The 20,732-nt window shown below is 41.1% G+C and overlaps 1 protein-coding gene across 7 annotated transcripts in view; it reads right to left on the reverse strand.

Annotated features, from left to right (window-relative positions):
* Window positions 1-20,732, reverse strand: part of PARN (poly(A)-specific ribonuclease) — a 201,326-nt gene that overhangs the window by 156,798 nt on the left and 23,796 nt on the right. For all 7 annotated transcript variants that reach the window (XR_011252660.1, XM_069570169.1, XM_069570166.1 and 4 more), the window contains exons 7-13: window positions 18,633-18,798; window positions 17,554-17,619; window positions 16,433-16,471; window positions 15,034-15,076; window positions 13,822-13,902; window positions 10,749-10,805; window positions 4,577-4,654 (exon numbers count right to left, since the gene is read on the reverse strand). Coding sequence is in view for 6 of the 7 variants with exons in the window: in XM_069570169.1 (XP_069426270.1) it covers window positions 4,577-4,654; window positions 10,749-10,805; window positions 13,822-13,902; window positions 15,034-15,076; window positions 16,433-16,471; window positions 17,554-17,619; window positions 18,633-18,798 (530 nt within the window). In the remaining variant the exon portion in view is untranslated. The remainder of the gene's footprint in view (window positions 1-4,576; window positions 4,655-10,748; window positions 10,806-13,821; window positions 13,903-15,033; window positions 15,077-16,432; window positions 16,472-17,553; window positions 17,620-18,632; window positions 18,799-20,732) is intronic.

Below are 20,732 nucleotides of genomic sequence, written 5' to 3' on the forward strand. Positions count from 1 at the left end.
GGAGGGAGGTGGGAGGGGGGTTCATGTTTGGGAATGCATGTAAGAATTAAAGATTTTAAAATATAAAAAAAAAAAAAAAAAAAAAAAAAAAATTTTAAACCAAAAAAAAAAAAAAAAAAAAAAAACAAAAAAAAAAATAAAACAAATATTTCAAGTCCCATGGTTCTCTTCTCAAACCATGATACCAACACAGGCACTTGAAGCTAAACTTCCATTTCTCACTAATATCTAAAAATTTTGGCAATTCCTCACTGATTGGGAATCATATGACCTGGTACTAAAATTCTGCATAAGCAAAATAGATATATGAGCATTTTTTTATGGCTGAAACAAGAGTTTGGGGAAAAGGTTTTTATTATATGTAGAAAACTATCACTAATACTTCTATTACACAATTCACTGTAAAGTGAGACATAGAATTATTTAAATAAAATGGTTGACAGTATCTTTTTTTTTTTTGGTTGACAGTATCTTGTGATAAAGCATAAAGGAAAAGAATATGAAAAGGAATATTTATGTATAACTGAGTCACCCTGCTGTACAGCAGAAATTAATACAACACTACAAATCAACTATACCTCAATAAAATTTTTTTAAAAATAAAATAAAGTAGTTCATGCAGGAAATGGACATACTGTAAATTGGATCATACTTTTAATGGAAACACCATTGAAATATTGGTTAAAATGGCCACTAAAACAGAGACTTTCCAATACACATGATTCTTGCTTTAACTACTCAGAAAATTGCTTAAGTGGCACCAATAGCAAATGCCTAAATTAGGCAATTCATTTCCCAAGTTTATTTGATCAGGAAGTCTAGAGCTGGAATGAGATTGCTCTCATTTTGAATTAACTTATTTATATATATAATTGCCATACCACACTGCCTGCTCATACTCCTGACCCACTGTGACTACAGTTCTCTTCAGCGTTATTCATGCTTCACAGGAAACTGCCATTTCCCATTAGCTTTTTGAGCCTGTAAATACAGTCTGTATTTAGCTAGCCTGAAGTATTTGCCAGCTTTTTCAATGGCTATCATTAAATTAATGAACAATACATGAATAATCGGTTTCAGTGCTAAGTCAAACAAAAAGACAATAAAGACTGTAATCTCTCAGTACCATTAGAAAGCCTCACAAGCAAGATAAAATTAGAATTATGGCCAGTTCCAGGGCCAGCATATAGCAAGGTTCTAGACCAATGCCTTCTAAAAGGTAGCAAGAATGAATAGCAAGACTTTTAAGAAGAGACTCTTCCCCTAAAACCTGCCCCAAAACATAGATCCTTTAGTGCACTTTTAAATACAACATTTGGTAACAGTGTATTTCTATCATTTTAATTAGGCTTTTTCCTTTCCTGTTATCACTTCTTCCAAAGGTGGATGGAAGAAAACCATTTTCTCCTTCTGACAATGACAGAACACAAATAAGTTACATAACATACTCAGGCCTTAGTAATAAAGCAAGGAACAAAACCACTTACCCTACCTCACCTTCTATTTTGCAATAAACCATATGCTCTTTCCAGTAGAATTAGATTGAAAACTAGCTACATGCAAGATAACATTTATTAAGTCCTCACATACAAAGCACTATGCTAGGCATTTAGACACAGACAATAAAAAGGTCACACTCCTTGTCCAAGGAGGGGATCACTTACAGAGAAAAGTGGAGTAAGATGTAAAGGCAAAATTTATGCAACAGGAGAGGTACATGGTTCTCTGGCAGTTCAGAGAAAGGAAAGATCACTCTTGGGCAAGGCAGCAGGCAAGGGAAAGGTGTACACCCAAAGAGGCATACACTGGACCTGGGTAAGATGGGTAAAGCTGTAAATAACAAACAGTCAGAAAAGCCAGAGGAAGTTCAAGTTGAAGGATTTCATATACCAAAAACTGCTGCTGCTGCTAAGTCTCTTTAGTCGTGTCCAACTCTGTGCGACTCCATAGACGGCAGCCCACCAGGCTCCCCGTCCCTGGGATCCTCCAGGCAAGAACACTGGGTGGCTTGCCATTTCCTTCTCCAATGCATGAAAGTGAAAAATGAAAATGAAGTCGCTCAGTCGTATCCAACTCCTAGCGACCCCATGGACTGCAGCCTACCAGGTTCCTCTGTCCATGGGATTTGCCAGGCAAGAGTACTGGAGTGGGGTTGCCATTGCCTTCTCCATACCAAAAACCACAGACATGCAAAAGCATACAACATTTTCTAGGGGGAGAAAAAATGAGCCAGTCTGGCTGGGAAGAAGGACAAAAATGGGTCCAGACTACACAAGAAGGTTGGGCCAGATCACAGAAGGCTTGATAATGCCAGGCTAAAAAGAATCAACTGTACAGAAAAACAAAGAACACGGGATCAACTCAGAATTTAACTCAGGGTCAGTCATGTGGACAGAGCCATACATCAGGAGATTACAAAGCTGACACAGTCGGAAGACACTCATTTGTTAAATCAGTATTTAATGCCTCTTACAAGCCAAGCTCTGTTTGGTGTTTAAAACACCTATAAACACAGCATTAAATACACTTTTCCTTACAGATAACTTCACTGCTCTGAAGGTCAAAAGGCCGTGAGAGAGGCTACTACTATTCAGTCAATAAAGAGTGACGATCTGAAATTAACATTAGCTCTTTAGCTTTACACAACGCAAATTCACACCCATCACGTTTGTTTTGAGAGTCACAACTATGATGCCTTTGAGTCCCTGAGGGTGATGCAGTTTTTATGAAAAGCAAGGACAACCTTAAGGCTGCAGAAATAGGAACAGGCTTCCCAACAGACCTGCTGTATTCAGTGTTGGAATTTTCCAAAGAAAAGTAATCAAGATGCTGAAGGAACGATGCATCGTGAGAAACGTGAAGTAACTGAGGCTTTGCAGACGTATAAATGGCACTGGACTCTAAAGTAGGTATTATCCAATCCAGAAGCCATAAAAGGTAAATCTGGTGGTATATGCAGACAAAGCCGTAGAAAATGGACTTGCAGACGGGGAGGGGGAAGGAGAGGGTAGGATGAATTGAGCAGCGCTGACATGTATGCACTACCGCGTGCAAAATAGCTAGCTAGCGGGAAGCTGCCCTGAAACACACGGAGCCCAGCCTGGCACGCTGTGATGACCCAGAGGGATGGGGTTCAGGATAGGGAAGCCAGGCTCAAGAGGGAGGGGAGATATGTATACTTATAGTTATAGTTATAGCTGATTCAAGTTGTTGTATGGCAGAAACCAACACAATATTGAAAAGCAATTATCTTCCCATTTAAAAAAATCTGGTGGTATATAATAGTTTAAAACAGAGGCTGGAAAACCACAGCCACGGGCCAAATCTGGCCTATCATCTATTTTTATTCTGGGGCAAAGTCATACCCATTTGTCGATGCACTGCATTCTACAGCAGTTTTCAGTGACAATGACAGTGTTGAGAGTCCTGACAAAGACTATTCAGCCTGGAAAGCCCCAAATATTTTACTATCTGACCCTTTATAGAAAAAGTTTGCCAACCTCTGTTTAAAGGATGGGCTGAAGGTTAAAGTGAGGCAGGAAATCTTGCCTGGAGTTTGCTAACTTCAGATGAGGAATAAAGCTACTTGCTACTTGAAATGGAAAGAATCCAGATGTGAGGGACAGCCTGCAGACAAAACTGCCAGGATTTTAGAACTGGCCAGATCTGGGGGACAGAGGAAGAGCCAAAACAGATGTTAAAGACCATGTTGGTGACTGGGCATCATTTACAGTGAAGCAATCAGGAGAAAGAATGGGTTTGGAGACAGAAGGAGAGAAAGGTTACGTTAAGTTGCACACCCAATTTGCGGCACATGAATTTTAAACCCCACTCAATCTGAAAGCTACCCAGGTAGAGACGTGCGGGGTCAGCACAGACTGTGACCGGGATCTGAGGAGAGATCCCAGCTGGAGAGGAAGATACTGATGTCTTCAGCTGAAGTCCTAGAAGGAGGGTGAGATCACTAAAGGACAGAAAACATGGAGAGAAAATGAAGGGGAGGCACTGAAGTGATGAGCGGCAGCAAGGTGAGGCCCCAGGCAGTCAGGGAGCGAAGAGGAGGCAACAGAGAGCAGCCCTTTACCCAGAGCTCGTGCTTTGGTGCACTGAGACAGCATGGCTCCAAGAGACCCAAAACACCAAGGTCCACAAAGAATCTCAGGGAAGCAGCCTCGCAAGAGGGAACCAAGACTTTTACACAACCTGATCCAGTCTATAGACCTCTAGCCCCACTACCCACCCCCTCACCCCTCCACCCCAGCCACCTCTGCTTCAATGCCCTGCTATGGTTCATGTTAGCAGTATCAAACCTGAAGACCACATCTGCGGCTCAGCCACCCCTGCTCAGCACTAACTGAGGAAACAAACCTCCAGCATCAAGACGAAACAAATGTTTAACCTCACTCCAGCAATGGCAGCCATCCGAAGATCCTTTAAAATCTCTTCAAAAACATTCAACCAAGTGCAGGAGACAGTCCCTCTGGGACAGCTGCGGACGAGGGAACAGCACCCCACAGAGAACTCGTTCTCAGTATTGAAGACGAGAATTCTTAACACAGGCTGACAAGACACTCACCGCAGGCAGAGGGCAGTAGAACTGATGAACCGTGTGCATGACGTCCAAGAGCATGTTGTGTCCAATGACAAGCTTCCCCTGAAAAAAGCCACGGTTAGGAGACTCCTTGGTGCAAAGCTGGATCAGGGCTTTTTACTGAAGAGCTCAAAACACTAACAGAAAATGCTAAGTATCTTGAAATGTACGGCTTGCTTACATGAGGATTTTGTATAAACTTACTTTTTGACACTAAGGGGGGAAAAAATGTATAAAGATATGCAAATAAAGAAATGTGGGCTGGCTTCATTCCTCTTCTGGTGTAAAATCCAGAATGCAAAGTAAAAGCTCCAAAAGACTTTGATTTCATTGATCTTGTTTCTCTGATTTTTATTCATCTTCTACCCAAAAGAATCAGAAGTAATAAAATTTTTATTAACACAAGAATCAGAAGTAGTAAAATTTTTATTAAAGAGCTCAAAAAAGTAACTGAAAATGCTAGATACCTTGAACTGTCAAATAATTTGTGAACAAACTCCAAATATCTATTTCAGAAATGTTTTCTTCAAAACAACTCATTTATTTTCAAAAGACACTCATAACAATGCTAGAAGGTGAAAATAACGAACTTAAGTAGAATGAGTTTTCATTTCCTCCATCATGTATATCAAATTCCACAGGGCTTGTTCTGAAATATTGTTTCCAATGAAATTCACTGCTCTTCAACCAATGAGGTACAATATATGTGTAATAAATTAGTCCATTTTGATAAAAATTAAACTGCAAAAAATGGAACATCAACTTAGATTTAGCTAGCCAGGTGACAGTATTTTTAACATAAAGCATCCAGAGCTTTTTGCTACATCCCAGTGGACCTTCAGAGCAATACTCCTTGACTCACAAAGCTAAACATAATTCTCTGAAATAAATAATTCTATACAAAATCTCCCAAATCCAACAGACGAGCTATCCTCTCAGCTCAGTGTGTGGGCCATTCTGAATATCTATGCAATGCTAAGATACCAAGTATTGATTGAAACCACAGAGAAGGAAGGAACCCAAAATGGAAACCCTAAAAGACAAACCTAACTGTATTATAAATGAAGCCCTCAACCATACTGAAAGAGTTTGGGAAGAACAAAACTAACATCAACACAGCAGATAACAAGAACTGCAATTCCCAGTGTTGGAGGGAAGAAAATTACAAATAAGACAAGAGAGTAGGTTAAAAGTAAACCCTGTGGTATTGGACTAGAGTCTGTCATCAGTTCAGTTCAGTTCAGTCACTCAGTCGTGACCCCATGAACTGCAGCACACCAAGCCTCCCTGTCCATCACCATCTCCCGGAGTTCACTCAAACTCACGTCCATTGAGTCGGTGATGCCATCCAGCCATTTCATCCTCTGTCGTCCCCTTCTCCTCCTGCCCTCAATCCCTCCCAGCATCACAGTCTTTTCCAATGAGTCAACTCTTCGCATGAGGCGGCCAAAGTACTGGAATTTCAGCTTTAGCATCATTCCTTCCAAAGAACACCCAGGACTGATCTCCTTTAGAATTGACTGGTTGGATCTCCCTGCAGTCCAAGGGACTCTCAAGAGTCTTCGCCAACACCACAGTCTGTCATATATCAGTATAAATTCATTTTTCAAAATATGCATGTAAGTCAGACAGGGAAATATCAACATGTATATACATGCATGGTTACACACATGTACCATTCTTAGCTCTGTGCATTTAAGTCAGACACGGAAATAGCAACGTGTGTATACGCACGGTTACACATGTATCATTCTTAGCTCTGTGCAGGGAGGGGAACTAGAAGTAGTAACACCACAGCAGGAGCTCAGCACCAGAACTTGGTTTCTAAAAGGAACCAGGGCTCCTTGGAGAAGTCACTGATTCTAGAGCTGAGGAAGGGAAAATATAAGATAAGTGTGGAATATCTTGTGATGTCAGAAAGTAAGGAGGTGCTCAGAAAAAGATGGGGGCTTGTTCCAGGGAAGTCAGCCTGAAGAAGCGCCAATGGCCCACGTGATACCATCCGAGCAACAAAATAAATGATAAGAACACTAGATTAAAATCTGTAGAGGGACTTCCCTCATGGTCCAGTGGTTAGGAATCCACCTGTCAATGCAGGGGACACGGTTCAATCACTGGTCTAGGAAGACCCCACAAGTTGTGGGGCAACTAGCCGGTGTGCCACAGCAACGGAAGCCTGCATGCTCTAGGGCCCATGCTCCACAAGAGAAGCCCCTGCACCGCAACTAGAGAGAAGTAGCCCCTGCTCCACTGCAACTAAAGCCCACACATGGCAGCCAAGATTCAGCAGAGCCAAAAATAGATAAATTGATAATGTTTTTCAATTAAGAAATAAATCTACACAGTGGGGACTTCCCTGGGGGTCAAGTGGCTAAGAATCCATCTTCCAATGCAGGGGCTGTCAGTTCGATCTCTGATCAGGGAACTAAGATCCCATGTGCCTTGGAGCAACTCATCCTGCAAGCCCCAACTACTAAGCCTGTGTGCCACAACTCGAGACCCTGCACGCTGCAACTAAGACCTGATGTAGCCAAATAAATAAATAAGTTGTTTAAAGATATGTAGAATGAAATAAATTTCTCTGAGTCCAAAAAAAAAAAAAAACAAAAAAAGAATTAACAGAAGGGGAGCAGGGGCAGCTCTTCTAAAAGATTTCCAGAAACAAATGGAGAAAGAAGGAGGGAAACACAAGCTTGCCACTAGCATACCAGTCATGATGGCTGCAGGCAAGGTCCACTGACAGATGCTATGCCACTGGCAAAAGCTCGAGAAAAAAGAGGACTCTCCGCATCTGAAAATATCTCCAATATATTCATTAACTACAAAAGGGAAAACAGTAACTCTACAGTGCCCAGCAGACACCACCTGAACTGAGTGATGGGGGTCAATGTCATAAACCATCATTTCTGTGGTGTGCCTGCCAAAACTGTGTCTTCAATCCAACGTGAGAAGAGATCAAACAAATCCAAACCAAAGGACACCCGACATAATTACAATCAATACTCTTTATAAAAGACAAAGTAAACTACAGACTGCGGAAGACTAAGGAGAAATAACAAGTAAACGCAATGTGGGATCCTAGATAGAACCATGAATAGGAAAAGGACTTAAGAGGAAAAACAGGTTAAATTCAAGTTAGCTCATAATATTGTACCAATGCTAATTTCATGGTTCTGCAACTGTATAGTTATACAAGATAGTAACATTAGGTGTCGCCAGGTGACGGGTGTATAGAAATCCTGTACCAGTTTTGCAACTTTTCTGTGGGTGAAAAATTAGTATCAATTTTTTTTAAACTAGAGGCAACAGATTCGTTACTAAGAGTGAGGGGAAAAGAATCTGGTCTAATATAGAGTGTTTACTTGTTCACTGGCTATACAGAGCTCAACTACATTAGTAGTTTTGAAGTACATGACTTATTTTAAATGTCTGGATCACTAACAAACAGGGCTAAATTTTTATCATGGTATGCTCCATGACGTGCACTATGAATGGTCCACAACATGCTATGAATCACTCTGCAGAAGAGGGACCACAGAGAGGAAAAATAAATAGAGGCACAGATGGCTAAGGGATCTGAATTGTTTGTACAAGGCAAAGAAATGCCCCCACCTTGGGAAAGCCCCCTAAACCATCATGCTGGTTATGGGAGCTCAAAGCCAACTGCTTCCCCACATCTGTTTCGAGGACAGCTTCACTGCTCTGAAGACGGCTCGTTAAGTGTGTGTAATGTAAGCAAACATGACCAGAAACTCCCCTCTGCTTCTGTGTGTGTGTGTGTCTCTCAGTTATGTCCAACTCTCTGTGACCTCACAGACTGTAGCCCAGCAGGCTCCTCTGTCCATGGAATATACCAGGCAAGAATACTGGAGTGGGTTGCCATTTCCTTCTCCAAGAAATCTTTTTAATCCAGGGATCCAACCCAAGTCTCTTGCATTACAGGCAGATTCTTTACCACTGAGCCACCAGGGAAACCCTCTCTGCTTCTCTGAATACACACAATCTTGTTGCTGTTGATCAGGCATGTCCTGACTCTTTGGACTGCAGCACATCAGGCTTCCCTGTCCCTCACCATCTCACAGAGTTTACGCAAGTTCATGTCCATTGAATCAGTGATGCCATCTGAGCATCTCATCCTCTGCCACCCTCTTCTCCTTCTGCCTTAAATCTTTCCCAGCATCAGGGTCTTTTCCAATGAGTCGGCTCTTCGCATCAGGTGGCCCAAGTTTTGAAGCTTCAGATTCTGCAGCAGTCTTTTTTTTTTTTTTGATAAATGTCCAAACGGATTTTATTTTTATTTTACTTTATAATACTGTATTGGTTTTGCCATACATCAACATGAATCCGCCACGGGTGTACATGCATTCCCAATGAATATTCAGGACTGATTTCCTTTAGTTTAGGACTGACTGCTTTGATCTCCTTGCAGTCCAACGGACTCTCAAGAGTCTTCTCCAACACCACAATTCAAAAGCATCAATTCTTCAGTGCTCAGCCTTTTTTACGGTCCAACTCTCACATCCGTACATGACTACTGGAAAAAGCATAATTTTGGCTACATGGATCTTTGTTGGCAAAGTGATGTCTCTGCTTTTTAATACGCTATCTAGGTTTGTCATAACATTTCTTCCAAGGAGCAAGTGTCTTTTAATTTCATGGCTGCAGTCACTACCTGCAGTGATTTTGGAGCCCAAGAAAATAAAGTCTGTCATTGTTTCCATTGTTTCCCTATCTATTTGCCATGAAGTGATGGGACCAGATGCCATGATCTAAGTTTTTTGAAATGCTGAGTTTTAAACTAGCTTTTTAGCTACTTCTCAAGAGACCCACACCTTTTGTTTTTCTCCAGGCTCATCCCTGGCTCTATTCTGTTCCGGTAACATCATTTACTTGAGAGAAAGAGCTCCAGAGGAGCCAGCCCTTTTCTCTCTCAAGGTCTAAGTTCTGTATACCCCTTGCCAGGGACAGTGGCTGCCTCCCTGAAAGTGCTCCTGTTTGACAAGGCTGTACCTGCTGTTGAGACAACCATGGACTCCTGGAGCACCGCCTTCAAGTTTCCCCGAGGCAGAGCTCAGCATCTAAGGACAAGATGACTCCTCCAGGGAGACAATTCCTTCTCCCTAGGCCAGCTACTCAAGGAAAAGGAAGTCTCAGACTCCAGGAAGTTTAGCATCAGGAAAGCAGCGTGACCTGGATGGATAACTCAACAGAACAACCAGCAGCAAGACCCAGTTTCTCTGTGCAAGGTGGGGGTGCTTCTTTTCTTAAAGGATGTAAGAAACAAGGGAAAATATCTACTATATCTATCATAGAACCCTCCAGCACATTTACATAAACAGTTGACACATTTTTTAAATGTATCTAATGTTATTAAGATATAACATTCAGGGATTCTCTGGGGTAGTGGTAAAGAATGTGCCTGCCAATAGAGGAGACACAGGTTCAATCCCTGGCCCAGGAAGATTCCACATGCTGAGGAGCAACTAAGCTCGTGCACCACAACCATTAAACCTGTGCTCTAGAGCCCAGGAGACGCAGCTACCGAGCCCACGTGCTCTGGAGCCTGCGCTCCACGACAAGAGAAGCCACCGCAATGAGAAGCCCGCACACTGCAACTAGACAGGAGTCCCTATTCGCCAAAACTAGAGAAGAGCCCTCACGGCAACAAAGACCCAGCACAGCCTAAATAAATAAATAAAATTATTTAAAAAACAAAGATACAAGATTCAGTTAAGCGGAGGAATTCAACACAATTATTTTTATCCTCTAGATTTCTTTTGATGAAGGAATACAAGGTTTCAAACACTGGATTATTTCTCCTCATCTTCTTTAGTTTGCTATTCTGCTTCTTGTTGGTTTTGAGAATAAAAAATTATCAGTTTCATGGAGCCACATAAGGCCATCACAGTATAATCCTCTTCTGCGTTTTAATAGAAATGCTTTCTGAAACAACGGTTTGGATGTAATTCAGCAATTATAATGTCACACTGAGCGCATTATGACAACAAGCTATCTTTATGAAGTTCTAACTTCTCCCTCCAGACCAAGAAAACATTCTAATATCAATGTGACCAGATGATGGATTTGCAATGATAACTTGGCATTTCACAGTAAATGTTATGTTCAGGAAATTAATTACAAAGTTTGCTTCACTTACCGAATTAGCAATGGCATGAATGACTCTAGAAAATCCCACAGCATCATTCAGTTCTTCCTAATTTAAAAACAAAACAAAAAACCAACTATTGAAATATATATATTCCTTGTTTGAATAAGTTAAAATCTAGGCAAAAAAAAAAAAAAAAAAAGAGGCTGAAATTTTATATCCAGTTAGATAACTTTTGTTTCCCATGCTTTGAGTCCATCACCGCCAAATAACTGCGTTGGAAATGATTTCTGCATGTACCATTTTTCTGTTTCAGAGAAAGGGATGAGCAAGTGGCAAACTATTCATCAGTTACTAAGATAACAGTGCTAGGGTATACCCATCACTTCCTATTCATCAGTTACTAAGATAACAGTGCTAGGGTATACCCATCACTTCCCATTCATCAGTTACTAAGATGACAGTGCTAGGGTATACCCATCACTTCCCATTCATCAGTTACTAAGATGACAGTGCTAGGGTATACCCATCACTTCCTATTCATCAGTTACTAAGATGACAGTGCTAGGGTATACCCATCACTTCCAATCAACTGCTGAAATTTCCACATCCCTCAGGCTGCCTTGAGGGCTTCCGTGGTGGCTCAGCGGTAAAGAATCCATCTGCCAATGCACGAGAAATCAATTCAATCCCTGGGTCAGAAAGATCCCCTAGAGGAAGAAATGGCAACCCATTCCAGCATTTGAGCCTGGGTAATCCCATGGACAGAGGAACCTGGTGGGCTACAGTCCATACGGTTACAGAGTCCGATACAACTTAAGGACTAAACAAGAAGTTGCCTTAAAAACAGGGACTTTTAAAAGCTGCCACCTGCTGGCCAAATTAATACTGCATTCCATTCCGAGGAGAACCACTAAGATCAATTGCTATATCAAGAATTCTCTAATTTTTTTTTTTCCCTGAGTGAGTGCTTAGCTGCTCAGTCATGTCAGACTCTTTTTGACCCCATGAACTGTAGCCCACCAGGCTCCTCTTTCCATGGGATTCTCCAGGCAAGAATACGGGAGTGGGTTGCCATTCTCTTCTCCAGGGGATCTTCCCAACCTAAGGATCAAATCCAGGTCTCCTGCACTACAGGGGGATTCTTTACCAACTGAGCCACCAGGGAAGCGCCGCCCTCCCCGCGCCGCCCCCCGCCCCCACCCCCGCCTTCTTTTTCCCTGGTTAAATGCATTTTTATAAAATTTTTACAGTACCACACTGAGACTCATTCCCACTCAGCTTCTTCTCTCCTGTCTTCTTCAATACAGTGCTTAAATAGACTCAATTTCTTTCCTATCTTGAAATCCTTTCTTTAACTCTAAGCTCTAGGGAACCACTCTCCTTCTTGTCTCTTCAAAGCTAAATTACTTAATGACTCTTCTCCGGGAGATCCCTGGTCCAGGTGTTAAGACTGTGCTTCCATTGCAACGAGCATGGGTTCTATTCCTGGTCAGGGAACTAAGATCTTTCCTGCACACTGTGTGGCATGGCCAAAAATTTAAATTAAAAAAAATTCACTAGGTCCAGTTTAATTCCCAGGAAACTGCAAGCCCCCTGCTCTCCCATTTCACCCTCACTGAAATTGTTTACTTCCTTAAATTACTCTTGAGTCTAAAAAGCACTGGTGGTTTTGTGGAGAAATTGGAACACTTGTACTTTGCTGGTGGGAATGTAAAGTGGTACAGTCACAGTAGTCCCTCAAAATATTAAAAACAGAATTACCATATGATCCAGCAATTCCACTCCTGGGTATATATATGCTCCAAAGAATTGAAAGCAAGGACTTAAAATCCTTGACACTCATGTTCAGAGCTGCATTAGTCATAAGAACCAAAAGACAGAAGCAACACAAGAGTCCATCAACAGATAAATGGACAAACATAATATGGTATACAGAATATTATTCAGACTTTAAAAAGAAAGGAAACTGTGACACATGCTACAATAAAGATGAACCCAAAACGCCATTACGCTAAATGAACGAAGCCAAATACTATCTGATTCCACTTATGTGAGGCACTGAGAGGAGTCAAATTCATAGACAGAAAGTAGAACAGTGGGTACCAGAGGCTGGGGGATGGGAGGAGCCGGAAGTTATTAGTTAATGGATATAGTGTTTCAATTTTGCAGGATAAAAACAGTTCTGCAGACAGATGGTAGCGATGGTTGTAGGACAATGTGAATGTATTTAACAGTAGAGAATTGAACACTTCAAAATGGCAAAGATGGTAAATTTCATGTTACATATTTTACCAGAATTAAATTTTTTTAAAGAATATTTTTTTAAAAAAGAAAAAAAAAACCTATTCCCAAAGCTAAGCCCCTCTGGAAGAGGGCATGGCAAACCACTCCAGTATTCTTGCCTGGAGAATTCCATGAACAGAGGAGCCTGGTGGGCTACAGTCCATCAGATCGCAAAGAGTTGGACATGAAAGACCACTTAACATTTCCACTTCATTTTCTCCTGTTTAAGGCCACTGGCGTCTCTTAGCTGGTTGGTTACTCTTCAGCTTAACTGGTCTTCCTGCTCGAATCCATTCTCCAGAGGACAGCCAAAGTGAGGTTCCAATAAAACTATGAGCATACATCTGTAGGCCCATATCATCTCAACTTTGTTTTAGGAAAACTAGTTAACCAGGCCTGAATATAGCCCCAGTGAGACCACTTAACGGGCCGAGACGCTCAGTGACACAAAGTCTGAATGCTAACCACTAACTCTTGCTCTGAGATGGCTTCATGGAGGTGAAGACTGTCCACCGCGATGCCACCCTCACTTTGCTGCTGCTGCTGCTGCTGCTAAGTCGCTTCAGTCATGTCCAACTCTGTGCAACCCCACAGACGGCAGCCCACCAGGCTCCCCCATCCCTGGGATTCTCCAGACAAGAACACTGGAGTAGGTTGCCATTTCACTTTGCTGGCTACGTCTAAATGCCTACGCTTCGATTTCCCTCACTCTCTTTCAGGTTTTGCTATGAATTCAATTCTTCCACGGGAGAAAATGATTCACTAAATTGAATCCAACACAGGATTTACAATTCTGTTGCCATTTCTCACCCAAAGGAAATGAGTGTAGTTCAATCACCTGTTCCTTAGCATGTTTCTGCTGCTCTCTTCTTTTGCGTTCTTCTTCATCTACTTTGCTGATAACAATATATCGCTCTTTCTAAAAGACATAAAGGAGATATACAATTTTCTGGAAGCTACCTGACCCTCCTCACCCTCTGAAATTCAGGTTCTGCTACCATTAGAGGTTATAATTTTTATCAGTGCACAGTCTTTCAGGGGCTAAAGACATTCAAAGTATCTTGAAATGCCACCAAAAGCTGAGTTGTTGCTTTACAAACTAGAATTCGTCTCCATGTTTCCACAACAGTTTCCTATGATTTATTAATTCACCCCAATAGTCAATTATAAATATCAAGAGACTGTGACAGTAAGACACTCCATGATGGACACTAAGATGTTGCATTTGAACATGAATTTCAAAGTAGTTGGTTTTGAAATAAAAATTCTGTGTAACCCATATAAATTTGAATCATATTATATACCTAAAACTAATACTGGTAAGTCAACCATACCTCAATTTTTTTAATTTCTATATCATTTCTCATTAACATAAAAGAAAAATCCTGGATTTTCCAGTAACCTGTCGGATAACTAGCATCTTCTTTCTCACACTGCATTCTGGATCAATCAAACACCACAAAATCTCCTGTGTCAAAGTTTGAGATTTATCTTCTAGCAAGATTTAATTTATGCAATCTCTTATTTAATTAGACATCTCACTTAAGAACACGAACTAAATTCTAAAATTCTATAGTTCTGTCAAAGGAACCCACCATCAGCCCACCACTACCCATTTCGGTTCTATCACTGCTCTCCGGGAAGACATGATGACAGAATGCTGATGCCCCAGATTCTAAAACCGAATTTTAGTGGCCCATGTGACAAGGAGCAATTACTACATGAGTACCATGCATATCAGCTTTCTGTGATGATGAGAACGTGTACCAACATTTGCATGCTCTCAAGTTTACAAAGTTCAGTTCCATCTACTACTTTTTAAAAAGCTGTGAGACAACAGAGCTCATCATTACCACGGTCATGCATGGATTTACAAATGAGGAAACTGAGGCTAGCAGTGGGGAAATGACTTGTCCAATGTCACCCAGCTCATACGTATGGGAGCCAACTCTTGACTTTCAACTTCTTGATCTGATTGCACTTTGTACTTGAATATTGTGGCACTGGTTCAATGCATTTAATGTTGGCCCTGGATAAGCCTTGGGGTTACCTTTTCGGTTTCTAAAGTCTCAACATGAATGCCTTTGGGATACCTAAAGGAAAGAAAGAAAACATGATTATCAGTAGATGAGATAATGACAGCTAAGACCCTAAAGGACTTTTAAAACAACTTTATAGCTATAATTTCATTACATCAGTTTTATTGAGTATGCAATAAATATTACTACAAGGAAGACTGTAGAATAAGCCTATTCCATAATATTTCAGTTTTCAAATGTTTCCCCACCTCTGCTCTTAGAATACAGCAATGTATCTGATTTCAAATTAAGTTTTTAGGACTTAGGCAGTTTCTGAAATGTCAGGCATCATTTAATACAGACAACACATTACCTCACAGTCAAATCTTGCTTCTAAATGTCACAATGCTTACTTCCTAAGTGAAAAATTTTGAAGGTCTTTTTGGATGGTCTGGGGAACACACAGGGGAGGTTTGAGATGAGTAACTCTGTGGTAAGCTGGCACAGTAGTTGGCATCTGACAAGGAGAGGAATCTGGAATCCACAGGGAGTATGTTGCAAGGATAACATGAGAGGAAAGGAGCCTGATCAAATAATAATGGCCCTTTTCCTAGTCTGGTCAAAGTAAATTCTTTGTACATGCCACTGGCAGATTCTAATGAAAGAACAAAACCCCAAACAAAGTCAAGTGCAAACATCCATCTGTTCAATCCTGACATTCAACTGCTAAGTTAAGAGATTCACTTGAAAATATAATTAAACTAATGGAAACAGCTCCAGAAAAAAACACATACAAAATTTTGGATATTATTTCAGGAGATTCAGGCATCCTGAAATCACCCATGGTCTAATCCCTGCTTTAGAAAAAGCATTCACCTTTCACTTAATCTAATTTATTTCAATATTTCTTATAAACAGCAAAAGTATGAAATTAAAAATTCTGTGTACAATGCTACTGAAATATAGTAAAGAAGGCAGCCTAATATAATTAAATATTTTAAGCTGCATAAATTAAAAAGTTAACATAAATGACAAGAATCTAAATAAAAATTACCCTGTTTCAAAAAAGAAAAACAAAGAGCATTCACCTGAGTATTTCCCAGGTCTTAAAGCCAAATCTTTATCATATACCTTCAAAGAACAAAAATAATACTATAATTTAGGATATGCCAAGTTGATCATTAAAAGAAAACTATAAAGCCTTTACAGCAGCTACTAAGAAGCAAGAGCAAATAAATTAAGCAGGTATTTAACTTAAGAAATGGGGGGGGGGGGGGACAGTAATAAAATGAAGCACTGCCCAAGAACATGGTATGATCAAGTCACCAAAACCAGCAGAACATCAAAAATGAAATAAAGGCTAAAAAACTGCATTTAATTTTTTAATTCTGGGTCCCTCACAGAACACTCATGTATAATATAAACACTTACTTCCAGCTCAAAGTCTGATAAATCAGTTTTCTTTGGAACCTACAAAAACAAGTGAAAGGTATTAATTTGCAATCATTAAAGGAATATTCAAACTGACCAAGCACTGATTGGGAAAGACCATGTAGAGGCTTCATTAGAAATGACAGTTAACAAGCAAAAAAGAACAGAGAGGATGATTGAGGTGGGAGGATTCCTCACCACTTTTCTTCATCAAAATGCTCTTTACTGGGACTTCCCTGGTGGTCCAACGGTAAAGAATCCACTTTTCAATGGAGAGGACTCGGGTTTGATCCCTAGTCAGGGAACTAAGATCCTATATGCTGAGGGGCAATTCAGCCCACACACCACAACTAGAGAGATGCACTCAAGCTGCAACCAGAGAAGCCCGTGTGCCGCAACCATGTCACCACACAGCCTAATTAATGAATTGAATGAAAAAGTGAAAGTCGCTCAGTCATGTCCAACTCTTTGCAACCCCATGGAACAGTCCATGGAATTCTCCAGGCCAGAATAATGATGTAGCCATTTTCTTCTCCAAGAGAATTAATGAACGGAAAATGCTCTTTATCACTGCTATTATTATACTGCCTTTATAGAAGAGGCAGAAGTCCTTATCTAACCAAAATATTACCTCCTGTGGTTGTATGAAGAGAATTTTAAGTAGACAAATGCATTAAAACACTTCTGTGAAGCTAGTCACAATGTAAAAGGAAGGAAAGCAGGCTGTTTCAGTTACTGACTCTTTGAAACACCGATGCTTTTTACTGTAGAGAGAAATGAAAAGGACAGAAATAGCCTAACAATGGATTCTGCTCTTCTGAAGCCTTTCTGTATGAAGCACAAATCAAGGCTACAATAATTACGCCACTCTTGAGCATGACTTAAAGCAAAGGTGCACAACAGTTTTCTTCCCTCCAGGACAGGACAAAGCACTCATTCAGTGTCTCAATATACCATGGTCCCCACTGTGTTAATGCTAAAGTTAGTGCTGAAATCTTGGGAACATACCTATAATAAAAAGACTATTTATGAATGTTTTTAAGAGACCAAGGAGAGCACATGCCAGAAATCATCTACCTTTTCCAAAAAAAGAACAAGTGAAAATATTCAAGGCAACTGACCCAGTACATGGCTCTAAATCCAAGTTCTTGTTTTCTTCACTTTGTAATAAATCTTCTATTTTCTCTCTGAAGAATTAGAATAAAAACATGACCATCAGCATCATTAAGGAATGAAGTCGTCAATCAACAGAACCACCATACTCAAAAGCAATAACATATGACAATGTAATTTTACCAAATCATAACTTTTTAGTTCAGTAAGGCTTAAAATGCTTTACTTTGGCAGATTCTTTCCGTCATTGTTATTAATGAGTTAGTGACAACTTCTCAAGGATTCATTAATACAAGTGATTTACATTTTTACTTTCCTGGTAAAGTAGTTCTGTTGTTCAGTCACCAAGTCATGCCCAACTCTTCTTGGCAGCAAGGACTGCAGCACTCCAGGCTTCCCTCTTCCTCACCATCTCTCAGAGTTTGCCCAAGTTCATGTCCACTGAATTAGTAATGCCATTCAACCATCTCACCCTCTGTCACCCTCTTCTCGTTCTGCCTTCAATCTTTCCCAACATCAGGGTCTTTTCCAATGAGTCAGCAGTTACACTGATAACTAAACTGAGCAAAACCAGATGCTCCTCCCGTGGCACATTTGCTTATTAGAAACTTCACCACAACAGAAAAAAAAACACAGATGTGTTGCAATATCTGGATGTGCCTCTGCCTTCGGGGGAACAGTGGCTGTCAGGCCTCTGGTCCCCCCAAGAGGTCTGCCCACTTGCCAAGGCAGTCTCTGGCCTGGTGACACATGGCGATTCTGCACACAGTACACAGAGCTCAATTTACAATTGACAGTAGAAGGTTGGATGGCATCACCAACTCAATGGACATGAGTTTGAGCTAACTTCGGGAGACAATGGAGGACAGAAAAGCCTGGCATGCTGCAGTCCATGGGGTCGCAAAGGGACAGACACAACTTAGCGATTGAACAACAACATATAACACAAACTCAGGTATGCCACAATTAAATCCTGTCCTCACATCACACTTCTGTGTGCGGGTAGCACAAGCCTGAGATACAGGCATCAATCCTGCCCCCAAGACACACGTCTCATCGCACGTCTGGTTTCAGTTTAGGAACTTACACCACTTGGTCAATAAACTTCTTCTGATCATCAGGAATGGTCACGGGACACTTTGAAGTGTTAGGAGACGTGTAGGACAGAGCACCTGCACCATTGGACTGCAAACGCTTCTCATCATACTGCTCTCTTAACTGTCTTTCTTCTTCCTGGTTTAAGTACGGAATTCCTGAACAGAATTTTTAAAAGCGTGCATTAGCAGAGGTCACTGTTTATCGTAAAAAATTTTGTTAACAAACCACAGAGACTAAAAGACTCGGGAAAGACCATATTTGACTACAGCTCAAAAAAACAAAATCCAATGGAAAAAGCAAGTGATTTTGAAATGTGTGTGTCTATTTCCTTCACTCCGTGTGCTCGTTCATTCATTCGTCTCTCAGCAGGCTGTGACCTGGTGTGCACACTGTGCCAGGCACTGTACCAGGCGCCGCTGAGCTAATGATGAACAAGGGAGATGCATCCTGCTCGCTAGTGAACGGAACACCTTAGGACAACCAGAGGAGGCCACCGGGCAGGAGGACCCAAAAGGGGAGCATGGATCAGACATGCAAGAGCTGAGGGAAGAGTATTTCAGGCGCAGAACAGGCATAAATGCCTAAAGGACAGAAATGCTTTGGACTGTTCCACAAACAGTTCCAGAAGAAGGAAGCTGTAAGCAGGAGAACGGAGTAATGTCAGGCTGGACAGGATGGGGCAAGGTTACACGGGCCTTTAGAGGGCATGGTAAGAATTTTCATATTCTAAGAACAAGAGGATGCTATTGGAAGGTTTTAAGCACAATAATCACATTATCTGCTCCATATTTTCATGTGCTTTTTAAAAAATATTTATTTATTTTTGGCTGCACTGGGTCTTCACTGCTGCGCACGGGCTCTCCCCAGTTGCGGACAGCAGAGGCTACTCTCTAGCTGCAGCGGGCACAGCTCTAGAACTCACTCAGGTTCAGTAGTTGTGAGGTGCAGGCTAGTTGCCCTATTGCATACAGAATCTCCCTGGACCAGGGATCAAACCCATGTGCATTGCAAGATGGATTCTTAACCACTAGACCACCACAGAAGCCCTGCTCCATGTTTTTAAAAGACCACCTGGACTCCTATGAGAATTGAAGTAGGGAGGTTAGCCAGAAGGAACTGTCCACTGTGGTTGTCCAGGCAGGAGATAACCGCTTAGATCAGAGATCAGTACACCTTTCCTTAAAGGGACAAACAATAAACATTTTAGGCTTATGGGCCAGATGGAGATCTCTGTGGCAACATAAGATCTCAACATCTTTCCAACATGAAAACAGCCATACACAGTGGCTAAATAAATGGACATGGTTGTCCCAATAAAGCCAAAAGCTACCTCTTGGATATATTAAATCATCTAGGGATATACATATAAATGAAAAGCTACAAATAAAAGTCTAAAGCTCAGGAGAAAGGTGTTGAGATACAAATTTAGGTGTCATCAGGACGAAGGGAGGCATTACAAGTCATGGGACAGTTAACAAACTGTGGAACCAATGATGAAGTTAGAAAATCATCATTTGCCAGCAACAATAATTGTCTCAAGCAAGACTCATCAGTGGATGCTAAACCTAACTGAAGAAGTATGATCAACATTACAAACACCAAAAGCTACACAACAATATGTATGTACTTAATACCAGCCAACTGTATACTTAGAAATAATTAACAGATGATGCACGTGTGTTTTTCTAAAAGTAAAAAGAAAAGCTATAATCAGCAGTAACTCGGCTCACTGGTGCCACGTTCTCCTGATTTGATGCACTGAGCACACATCTGCAGTATCCCTGCCCGAGAGGAATGGACGCCTGTAGACTTGGCTGAGGAAACATAAAAGTCCCAAATGAGGGGCATGCCACAAACTAGCTTCCGCTACAAAATACTGTCAAGGCACTGAAATCAAAGACAGACTGAGAAATTGTTCTGGACTGTAAAAGAGCAAAGAGATACGACAGCTTAAATGCAGCGTGTGAGCCCAGACTGAATCTGGACGGGGAGTAGTTGTTTTTCTCTTTTAATCTAAGTAGCAAAACTTATATACATTAGGTTTGTAAACGAGGTAACAGTACTGGAGCAACGTCCATCTCCTAATTTG

The sequence above is a fragment of the Ovis canadensis genome, chromosome 24 (assembly GCF_042477335.2).
Source record: "Ovis canadensis isolate MfBH-ARS-UI-01 breed Bighorn chromosome 24, ARS-UI_OviCan_v2, whole genome shotgun sequence".
Taxonomy (NCBI): domain Eukaryota; kingdom Metazoa; phylum Chordata; class Mammalia; order Artiodactyla; family Bovidae; genus Ovis; species Ovis canadensis.